Source organism: Heterocephalus glaber, unplaced genomic scaffold, assembly GCF_053883595.1.
Source record: "Heterocephalus glaber isolate CG9 unplaced genomic scaffold, H.glaber_assembly_v1.0 deba00001066, whole genome shotgun sequence".
NCBI classification, from domain to species: domain Eukaryota; kingdom Metazoa; phylum Chordata; class Mammalia; order Rodentia; family Bathyergidae; genus Heterocephalus; species Heterocephalus glaber.
This window is the reverse complement of record NW_028258186.1, coordinates 10,323-22,529: the sequence shown is the minus strand read 5'-3', so window position 1 is coordinate 22,529 and position 12,207 is coordinate 10,323. Positions and strand designations below refer to the sequence as shown.

Genomic DNA, 12,207 nt, shown 5'->3' with positions numbered 1-12,207 from the left:
CCCAGGGTCTCCAGGGTTGACTCAAGGGACCAGGCTGGAAGCTTAAGTTTGTGGTGACCTTGTCAAGACAACTGCAGCACACTATGAGGTGTCTTCACCAGTCAGAGGCAGACCTCCCCACACTTTTCTCATAAAAAATTGGTTTTTAGTGGGAAGAGGGTGAACAGCAGTGCAGAATAGGGGAGAACCTTGTTTCTGTGAGGTGAACTAATTTTTCATTGTCTGGAGCATGATTTTCACATTTCAACATCATTTGGAGCCCAGAAGCTATTTTATATCTCTAGTAAATGTCTGTGTGGACTTTATGTAAATAGAAAGAGAAAGTGTACAGAATTTCCATGCAAACTATACAAATGTACAGTATATCTGCATGTGTATTAGTTTATTATATATGTGCAATGGCTATGTTTTTTATGTACATATTTTTACAAATACATTTACAAGTGGAGGTACATACACTACATATGATTGTCAGATGAAAGTATATCTACTGTTACTCTGCATGATTGAATTTTCACTTGCTTTTCTATTTCTAGAATAATCCTTATATTCCATTAAAGTAGTGATGGTTGTGAAAGCCAGTCCTCATCCACAAGCATGATTTCAGGTGGTTATTAGCTCAGTCTCTAAAACCATGCAGTCTTCATTTTCCTGCTGTCTTGTTACCTGTAGCTCATTTGCATCTCTGGTATGAGGTGCTGCCTCAGTCCATGCAGTGATAGAGACAGGAGTTTCCAAACTTTCCTGACTGATGCTGTCATGTGCTACCTAGGCAGGCCTCAGCTTCCCTGCCCCTGCCCACACATGGGAACCAGTTCCACAATCTTCAGTGTCCTTCAGGGCTTCCCCGCATTTTGTTGTTTACATTGAGTTGCTTTTGTGTGTTTGCTAGATCTTCTCTCTCTTTCTGTTGCTTCCCAGGGTTAATTCCAGAAGCACAAGACAGTAACCCACACCTGCTTGTCATGTTGACACTACAACAACCACAACAGCCAGGAGCAAAGGTTAATTAGCCCAAGCTTTCAGTCTGTAATAGGCTGACTCCAAGGCAGAAACAGCACAGCAGAAGGTCTTGGAGGCACAGCGCTGCTCAGTTCATGGTGGCTGGGAAGGAGAAGTGAGGAACAGTACCAGAGTGGAAGGGGCCAGAGAACACATGGATTACTGAAGGCCACGATTCCTCAACCCATGCACACACATCCAGGAGCATCCTATCCTAAACTGCTAGGTTAACCTGGTTGTTGACCTGTTAAGATCATAATTCACCCTCTGTGAATTTCACATCCAACCACATCTCCTTAAAACGTACCTCCAAATGAAGACAATAATTGCTAGTTCCCAATTCAATCCAACATAGTGCAACTATCCCCCATATGACTGGAAATAATATAATCCCTTTCCCAAAGTCTGAAAAATTCCAGAATTTATCAAAAGCCAAACTCTAAGTCTCTTCTGAGCCTCAAGGCAAACTCTGAGCTTTGACCAATGAATTTGAGTTTGTATCCAGTATCACCTATATGTCAAATGCATACCACAAAGGAAAGAGGCAGTCAGAAGTGTCTTTTTACCATGTGTTCAAGGTAGACTTTCCCTGATGGTGTTAGTATTCCCAAATATGAATGTCTTGTGATTGAAGTGTGCATTCATCGATGTGATTTTCCTTTTTACCCTAAAACTCTCTTATCTTGAATAGTTCACATCATGTCTTGGAGCCCTGCAGACATGGTCTAACTTGTTCTCACCCTTTGTACAGTTCTTGTCAAATAGGACAGGGAACCATAAATTGAGCTGTGGATGTTGGCCATGGGGAGACCTCTAAGTCATGGTTCACACTCACCTCCCGGCACCCATTCCATCCCCCAAACTCGGTGAGGGAGCATCCTTCTGAGGGACCCACTCAATTCCCAAGAAACATCTTGCAGTGCGCCTGCCCCCAGCCTCCCAGGTTCATGTTTGGTGCAAGTGCTAGAGCAATATCCTACATTGTCTTTGTCACAATTTAAAAGTATAGGGAAATTCTATACACAGTGATTGTAACATCATTCCTTTTGACACATTTGTTTTCAAGGTTTGAAAAAACCTACACTAAGCTCACTGCCAATTTCAGCATATTTTGACAAATATGTCTTTGTGAAGGAACCACAATTGCAGTATTCTTCAGAATTTCCCTCCAAATTCCCAAATTTCCCTCCCTTCACCTAGTCAACCTGTCTTCCCTTCCTCCTCCATGAACCACTGTCAATCAGGTAACTTTTACCATTTCTCTTACTTTGCCTTCTCCAGGATGTCCTATAATCATCCACTATAGAAGTTCTCAGAATGGTTTTGGTAATTTGGGGCTCCTGTCTATTTTCTTGTTTAGTTTAGCTAAAGATATGACAATTTAATTAAACTTTTCAAAATTCAAGCTTTCCTTGCATCAATTTCTCTACTTATTTTCACCCTCTATTTCATTCTTTTTACATTAGCTTTCATTTTTTTTCTCCTTTAATTATTCTTATTTTTGTGGCTTTGCTCTTTTCCTCTATGTATCGTAGATAAGGTTATTGTTTGAGTTCGTTTTTCTTTTTTTTAATGTTTGATTCTTTATTAGTATAGATGTCATGAATATTGGCTTAGATGGTTAATATAAGAATAAATAAACTATAGTTAATTCAAAAAAGCATAGTAAAATGAGATTAAAGATCCCTAATCAAAAGGGATACTTATAACTTTCAGCCAAAAAACTGTAAGAGTTACATACATACATACATAACTAATAGCACTAGAAATGTACAGTATCAATTATTGGAAAAAAATGAGTGATTCACAGTCATAAGAAAGTGTCTTAACATTAGTATGTACTTTTCCTTTTACAGACATGCATAACATACATACGGTTTCTACCTTATATAAAACAAAGTAGAAAATTAAACGTTATCACATTTACCCCAAACACGGTACTGATTGTGCCAGGGGTAACCTGGTCCAAAGTATTCAGTTCTACAGATAGGCCATGGTATTAAATGCATGGCTATGTTAATAGTTTCAAGAAAGGCATATATTTCCAGAAATATGTTAAATGCACAAATATTAATTCTATAAATAACAAAAATTCTCTGAAAAATGTTAGGTTATAACATTCCCAAATTTTCTAATGTTTTAAGTGTTTTAGATATATGTTTGATCAGTTAGTTGGTTACAGTTTTAAACTAGCAAACCATTATCCTATAAGAAGAGCTAAACTAAACTATACCGCCGGGCAAACTTCCCAAGAAAGTAATCTGAAAGGTTTACAAAGTGATTTCAATTATTCTAATTAATATTTGAGATACTAAAAGAATCAGTGACTCAAACACTTTGAAATTATTCATTTTCCGTACTTCCTCCAAAACTATTAACACAAGTTTAAAATCCACACTGCTTAAGAATATGTCTCCAAAGGAGGTTTATCATGAAAGTTTTCTGATCTGAAGATATAGCCTTAATGCTTTAATATGTAACTCTAATCTAAAATCACAATCCTTGGATTGGAAACATTAAATCCAACTTCTGTAACAATTTACTCCTAAAGCCACCAAACAAATCAAAAAAATAAATTGGAGTGTAAACATGCAGCATCCTCAGCTATACGTGAAAAATAAGTTCTATTTTCCCATAGACTCTATGAAAATATAAAGCCCAGAGTGAGTGACAACAGAAGTCCACATATAAACACTATCTAAAAATAGAATGTTTCCCAAAGTTTATCCCATGAGATGTCAATGACCAGTCACAGTCTGAGTGCAGACTCTATAAATCTAGGTTAAGATACATGGAACTATGCTGATTTACAGACCTTCAACAATGTTTGATTGAGATACATAATTTACAGACACCCAAGGAAACTCTTAATGCCCTAAGACATTATCTCTTAATACTAGATGTTCAGTGTTTTACAGTTTCACTACCAAGAAGCCTTTTCAGAGGAAGGATTCCATCTCTTCCCTTGATGCCCTAAATCGTAGGTAACAAAATATAAAATTAAAAAGATTTATGTCTCATAAACTATCATATAAAATCACCATTGCTATATTCATAGTGACTGCTTAGAAACATAACAGTCATCATAAAGCCTATGAAGGATATTCTTAGTTTTATAAAAGAAATGCAGATTGTCTCAAGGTAAAAAATACAGTGCTGGCTGCTAAAAAGCACTTTGTTGCAGTAAGATGTGCAATAACAAACACACCCCAGAAGACATGAACATGTTCCCCAAACTTAGTATCAGTGAAGCAAGAATTGCACTGTAGCAGCAGGAGGCTTTTTAGTGGCTGACACTATAAAGATAACACTAAGAAAGGAAAAAGGCAGAACGTGAGAGCAACAAATGATGTAATCAAATTATTGCAAATGGAGATTAGCAATACTAAGTGAGGCAGGTGACCATCCACTCCATTCTGACCAGACGCCATCTTTAAATATTAAGTTTTTTGCAGGAAGTGGAACTCCTGTATCAGCGTAAGATGACTGTGAAAGCAAACTTGAAAAGCTGGGCTGTGTGTGAATATCCAGTGTTGAAGAACCTTCCTGGAATGAGTGAACAAAATGAAGGACTTGTAGAGAGAGTTTTCTGCTGGAATGTAGAAGGTTTTGAAGGCTCTCTTTTCTGCAAAGGCCGTGAGTAGCAATTTTCCTACAAACTTTGTGGTTTAATTCAGAACTGAACAGCGGAATTCCAAAGCATAGCTCCAGAGGAACCCACTCTGCTCTTGTTGTGGCACCAGGGTTTTGTTTTGCTGCTGAGTCTATAGTTGCTTCCTCAATGACCATTTCAAATGACTCTGTACTTCCATTTACATCCGAGCCAGATGCCAAATCAGGTTCTCCTTTCTCGTCAGAAGCATCACTGAGTTTTCTACTTGCCAGTTGGCTGGAAGTATTCAACATGGTGACATGGCCACAGAAATGCTGCAAGTTCACCTTGTCCCTTAGTGTATGCAATGCTTTATGAATGCCCATGCTGACCCGGGTGAACTCTCCTTGTAGTTCCGTTTCATCAAATGGAAACAGTACATGGACAGTTTCTCCTATCCCATACGAACCATGTCCCTGAATGAAAACTCCAGCATGTGTTAAAGCATCATTCAACATTGTGAGCACCTTTGATGTGGGAACTACACCAGGATCATGACCCCAACACATTATGAGCAAGAGATCTTAACCCTGGAATATGTCTGGCAGTTTGTGAAGTATTGTACCTTTCGATAGCAAAAGAGATGGTGGTCCTTGCCCAGTGATATGGTAAATATACAGTTTAAACCAAACAGAACTGACTTTTGGGATAGCTGGTCCGGTATGCTGAGGGGTGCAGCTGCTGATGGGCCGGATCTCATTGGTGAGAGGAGCCATGGAAACCAGCAGCGTGTAATTTTTGTTTAGAACTCTGCTGCAAGTGGCAGGATTCAAACCAAGAAGGCTTTCACAGAGTAAGAGATCCAGAGGAAAATCATAATTGGGTTGGTCTGGCTGAGCAGTTTGTGCAACTAGATCTTTATTATGATGCAGAAACAGTATCGTGTTTCGCAGAGTAAGGGCATGATCAAAGTATCTCTGTGCTTCTCATTCACCAGTGCTCTGAACCTTTTCTACTTCTTTAAGAAAGCTGTCTAGAGACTCATCTGAGAGTTTGCCTACTTCAAACTTTGTGACTGCATGACTTTTCAAGTTTGATGAAAGATTTCCCATCATTGAGAAAGCAGTAAGAGTTGAGTCAAATAGGAATGCAGCACGCTTTGTATATCCTGTAGACAGCCTCAAACTGTTTATACTGGCTGTATGAGCTGGGTCTTCCTGACTATTTGTATCCATGTTGGTAGCCGAAGAAGCTTCTTGCACAGGACTCCTAGTCTCCCCACCATCCCACGATAAGAGCATCTTCTGTGGATCCAAAGTTCTCTTTAATCTGTTTACAGATGGAACATTCTTCCATGATGAATGAAGTTGATCCAAATTTATTACTTGTCCTTTCTTATGGTCAAAGCCCAATGGGCAATACATTGAAACAGCATTCTTAACCAGAGATAAGTCTATCTCAAGGACATTGGCAAGCTGTGCAACATTAGTGTGCTCATTTATTGAAACAAATATTTTATAAAGCAGAGTTTCAAAATAGTCACTCTGCACTTGATTCATTACAAAGCCTTCCAGGGGAGGAACTGCTATACAGCTGTCATCAGATATTGGTACATCCAGATAAACAAATCCTTTGTTATATAAACTATGTACTACATTGTAATCTATTGATCTGGAGAGCTGAGGGCCTGAATGGATGATCTTATCAATAACGCATTTCTCAGGCAAAGTGCATATCTTGGTGTCATCTTCGGTGATATATCCAGCCTGCACCACCCAACACGGCTCTATGGTGATCCCCGATCCCCACCAGCTTTAGTGGTAGGAGATCACGAGTCGTTTTTCTTCTGAGGAATTTTTTTGATGACCTACACTGATTCATAAGATCAATGTCCTGGTTTCTTCCTATGCTAAGAAGCCTTAGACTGTCAGCAGCAGTAAAATTGGGCAATGAGCCAGAACTTTTCTCACTGTTCATAATGTCCTCCATGATCCCGGTGTAGTAGGAGAAGGGTGTGATGATCTGCAGGCCATTCGCCATGATATCTGACAGATGGTCCGGGTACAGCATGAGATGATAGCGACCATACTTCAAAACCTCCTCATAGTATTTCCTTTCATCTTTCTTGACATGTTTAACTAACTTATTTCTGTATAGTAACTGATTGCGGATTCTGTACAGGACAACTTGCTGTTCATATTCTCTCTGTGAATTTCCAAGACTCTGCCTCACTGTGGCTGGCAGTTTGCTCCAAGAGTAGTCGTGGCGGATGTGGAACTCCACGTCTATGTTCGTGATGCCTGGCCAGAGAACGGCGGTGGCAGTGGACGCGACCGCGGCAGAGAACCCATGGGAGGGTCTGTGCCTCACACCGCAGAAGGCTCGGACTGTCCCATGGCCAGGCCTCCCGACTGCCGAGCTCGGCCCCGGCCACTGGGCACGGCAGCGGCTGGGGTGACAGACACATTTTTCTTTTTAATGTAGACTGTATAACTCATTTCTGAGTCATAATTTCTCTGCACTCATGTCTTTTGCAATATGCTTTTTCTTTATTTTATTTCTTTTCTTTTTTCAATGGCAGGGATCAAAGCCAGTGCTTTACATCTCTCAGGCAACAGCTCTACCAAGTGAGCTGTAGAACAAGCTCAAGAGATGTACACGTTTTGTTTTTCATTTCTAGGTACCTTCTAGTTTGTCTTGTGATATGTCTTGTGCTTCATTGGATATTGCTATGGACTGAGTTTTGTCCCCTCGTCACCAAATTCATATATGTTGGTCCCCTTGGAGTACCTCAGAATGTGACTGTTTGGCCACATGTACTTTGAAGAGGTAATAGAGGTGAAATGAAGTCATTAGGGTGAGCTCGAAATCCATCTGACTGCTGTCCTACAAACTAAGGGAAACGTCTAAATAAAACCTCGGTGCTTACATACTTTTACTTACTTCCTTCTTGTTGACCTGAAAGATCATCAATTTTGGAGTTTCTGGAGCTGAGGAATCATTTTTTCCAGTTTAATTTTATTTTCTGCTTGTTTTTACATTTTATTTTTTTATTAGTACATATTTTCCATACATAATGATCACATTCATTATAGGGAATTTATACCTGTACATAATATGTTTGAAAACTTTTTTCCCATTTCCCCCCCTTCCCTTCATTCTTCCAACCCTTCTTCCCCTCCCCATCTATAAAAGCTTTGTTTCCGTTTCTTCCCTTCAATTCTCTTGTTTTCCCTTTTCCGTCCTCCCCTCCCCTCCCTCTCTCTCTTGTTCCCTTTCCCATTTGAACATATTTTTCCTACTTCCCCGTATCTATCCTGTTTTGTTCTTTATTTACCTGTTGGGTTTCTCTCACAAGAGAAACAATGTAAGAAGGTGAGCCAGTCCCAGCAATTGGAAGGAAGCTCCCTGCCTCCATCCCAGGCTCCAAGGGCAGAGAAGCTCAGCCTGTCCCAGCACCTGGAAGGAAGCTCCCCCGCTGCCATCCCAGGCTCCTAGGGCGAAGAAGGTGAGCCATGTGGGTGCCAGAAGCACCCCCCCCACACACACCGTGGAAATGAGAAGATACATTAACAAGCCTCAAAAACAGACTTCCAGATCACCTACAGCAACCCCAAAGGGAAACGAGATGGAACACTCTGATACTCAACCACCTGGACTCTCTGAACTGGCAACAAAAGAGGATCTGGGAAAAATGAAATCAGAAATAGTTACTCAGATAACAGCAAAGATTGTGCTCATGGTGCAAGACATGATTAATAAATCTAGAGAGGACGCAGATAAAAAAATAGAGGATCTGAGGAACATGATGGAATCCCAACATAGGAGACAAATGGAATCCATAAAACAGATACAAACAGATTTCCAAGAGATTAAAAACTCCATCGAAAGTCTGTGCAGCAGAATGAATCAGTGTGAGGATAGAATTTCACATATAGAAGATAAGATTGCAATTAGTGAGGAGGAAAAGAAAAATTGCTTTAAAATTGTAAGGGAACATGAGAAATCAATCCAGCAGCTGCTAGACGATGCAAAGAAGAATAACATAAGACTGATTAGAGTCAATGAAGAAAGAGGAGAGGGTGCAGATGACATAAAAGAACTCTTCACAGAAGTGATGGCAGAAAACTTCCCAAGGGGGGGAAAAGAACTTGACATACAGATAAGTGAGACATATAGGACTCCAAATAGCCTTGATCAAAAAAGATCTACACATAGGCATATAATAGTTAGGATTCCAGAAATCCAACAGAAGAACAAAACTCTACAAGCAGTGAGAGAAAAGAAACAAATCACATACAAAGGAAAGCCCACCAGAATCACAGCAGACTTCTCAATGCAAACCCTCAAGGCAAGAAGAGCTTGGAGGGATGTATTTCAAGCCCTAAAGGAAAACGGCCTCCAACCCAGATTGATGTACCCTGCAAAATTATCTTTCAAAATTGATGGAGAAATAAGATGCTTTCATGATAAAGAGCACCTCAGGAACTTCATAAATACCAAACCGGCACTCCAAAAAATTTTAGACAATACCCTAGGAAGAGACAATGAGGATCACAACCCCAGGAAACCCAGTAGAATGAATCCATTGGGTGTGACAAATTAAACACAAAGGGGGAGAATCCAACAAAAAGAAAAAGTCATGACAAGGCTTTTAAAACTTTTGACTTCATCTCCCTAATGAGTGTACAATTCAATCTTGTTTTTGTACTGATTAGTATTTTTCTCATTCTAGAGTTGCACACCTTTCCTTGTGCTGTACTGGTTATTTATCATCTTCTTATGTCTACGTTTTAATTGGGTTGTCTATTAATGAGCTCTAAGAATTCTTTATATATTCTGCTCATAGGTTATATGCATTGTAAATATGGTCTGTTTAAGGACTACTTTTCATTTTAATGATGTCATTTAAAGTTCTAAATTTTGATGGAATCTCATCAGTTTTTTTTCTTTTATACATCATGGTTTTTGTATCCTAGGTAGTTCTTGCCTACCCTGAATTCATAAATATTTTCCCTCCTAATTTCTTCTTAAAGTTTTATACTTTTAGGCTTTCTTATTTAGGTTCATAGATCCCTTCAAGTTATTTTCATGTATGGAAAAAAAGGGTTGAGGTTAACTTTTTATATACGGATACCAGGTGTTCTAGAGCCGTTTGCTGAAGACACTATCTCTTCCTCGGCTCTTGAATTGAGTTTATATTCCATAAAATGCTAATGTTAAATAATCTTTCAAAACCCAGTGGACCATACATGTGTGATTCTATTTCTAGATTCTCTGTTTTATTCCAATGATCTATATGTCTTTCCTTACACCAACACTGCCTTGATTACTGTAGCTTTAGAAGAAGTCTTAAAATTGGGTGCTAAACATCTTCCAACACTGTTTTTGTTTTTGTTTTTGGCTTTTCCGGGTCCTTTGTACTCCTACATAACTTTAAAATTTCAATATCCAGTTCTTCATTTATAGCAAGTATACACAAACCTGAATTTTTATATATACCTTGTGTTTTCTAATCCTGCTAAATTCAAGTACAAGTTCTAGGCGCTCCTAGAGATTTCTTAGTATTTTCTCTGTAGATGATCATTTCATCTACATGTAAAGATTTTGCTTCTGCCATGCCAATCCTATACTAGTTGTGTCATTTTATTGCCAGACTATTTTGGTTTAGACCTATGTTTCAAAGTCTAATGGACAGATGAAGAGTAGGCATATATGCCCTTGTTCCCCACTTTAGGGAGAAAGCATTGTATTTTCTCCATTCATAGAAGGAGTTTTTGTTGGAAGTATGGAGTACATGTCGTTGATCTGTTGAGAAGGTTCTGTTCGACTTCTAGTCTCCTGATAGCTTTTACCATGAACAGCTGTAGAATTTAGTCCAATACTCTTTCTCCAACTAGTGACAGGATCATATGCCTTTCTCCTTTCCTCTGTTAAAATGATGAGTTTTGGGGGTGGATCTTCCAAAGCTGAACCAACACTGTCATCCCTATAACAAAACCACTTTCTACATCCTGCCAGATCTGACTTCTAATAGTTTGTTTTATTAAACAAATTTCTATGTTCATATTTTTTTCTTCTATTATCTTTATCCAATTTTAGGATTAGCACAATGTTGACTTCCTTAAATGAGGGGAGAAGTGTTCCTTCTTTTTTCTGCTTTAATTGTTTGATATAATTTATCAGTTAAAATGTATATGAGCCTGCTGTTGTCATATAGGTAGGTTTTCAAGCTAGGAATATACTTTCTTTAATAGGTGCTATTCAAATTTTATATTTCCTCCAGGGTTAGTTTCATTAACTTGTCTTCTAAGTTCCTTCTTAGAAGTTGTCAAATTTATTTCAAAAAATATTTTTGTAATATGCTTTCTTTATCCTTTTAAATTCTGTAAAATCTGTGGTAATGTCTCCTAGATCTTAATATTGTAATTTATAAAATGTATAACTGATATTGTGTAACAGGAAGAAAAAGTCTAAAAGAGCAGGGGAATTGTGAGGGGTAGGGGAAGGAAAAAAAGGGAAAGGAAAAAATATGAGAAGAGGAAAAAAATTGATACAAGGTCTTTGCAAATAGGGAAGTGTGGAGGGGGTGAAGGGAGGGCAAGGGAAGGGGAAAAAAAATAAGAATCAAGAGACTCATGTAATGGTACAAGATCCCAATGATGAATGTAACTGTATTTTATACCGAAAATGTACCAATAAAGTTAATGGGGGGGGGAGAGAAACAATGTGTCTGATTTATTTTACTTAAAGTTATGGTCTCAAGATACATCCATTAAAAAAAAAAAAGATACATCCATTTACCTAAAAATGACTCAAATTTATCCTTCTTTATGGTAAAATGGTATTCCATTGTATATAAATACCATATTTTTTATCCATTCATCTGTTGATATACATTTGGGCTATTTCCAAGATTTAGCTATGAAAATTGTGCTGCTATAAACATGGGTATGAATATATCACTGGGGTATGATGTGTTTAACTCTTCGGGAAGATACCTAGAAGGGGCACAGTTGGGTGCAATGCAACATCTATCACTCTGGCACTAGCATTCTTGTAGATGTTGCCCTTGCCAGGTGGGTCATTATGGTAGTTTGCCTAGGTTATTTTGTCCTGGACTGGGAGGCTGTTCTTGTGAATGCCATCCAAGCCTCACTGGAGTTTGGGCAGGTGTCCATGGGTGACAGTTTGATGTCAAAAAGCCAAAAATTTTACCATCAGATTATGCTAATGTTTCTGTTTTCAGAATGTTCAATCACTGGACAGCTATGAAGATTGGTTGTGCGCATGCAGACCACTGCTTACTTCACCTGCAGTTACCCTTTCCCAGGCCCCAAGGCGTCCTCCCTCTCTGTCCCATCAGTGTCCCTGGGATGGCAGATTTCACACTTGGTCTCCATCTCCATGCTCGACCACTTGCAGAAAATGTTTTCCTTGTTCCCAAATTTGTTGTTTCAATAATCAGCATGTTGTGCAGTGGGCAGGAAGACCCTGGTTCTCTGAAATCCTTAGAACACAGGAGACTGGGACACATACATGGAGATATCAGGGCCGGGCATGCACAGAAAGGGATTATGTGAAGGCCCAGCATGTGTGTGGCCACCTGCAAG

The 12,207-nt window shown here is 39.0% G+C and overlaps 1 protein-coding gene across 1 annotated transcript; it reads right to left on the bottom strand.

Moving 5' to 3' along the window:
* Window positions 1–4,362: 4,362 nt before the first annotated feature.
* On the bottom strand, window positions 4,363–12,003 carry LOC101705057 (protein FAM91A1-like). The gene is given in 4 exon segments (XM_087209755.1): window positions 4,363–5,184; window positions 5,296–6,399; window positions 6,401–7,043; window positions 11,918–12,003. Coding segments are annotated over 4 exon segments (2,655 nt in total).
* Between the last annotated feature and the right edge of the window lie 204 nt (window positions 12,004–12,207).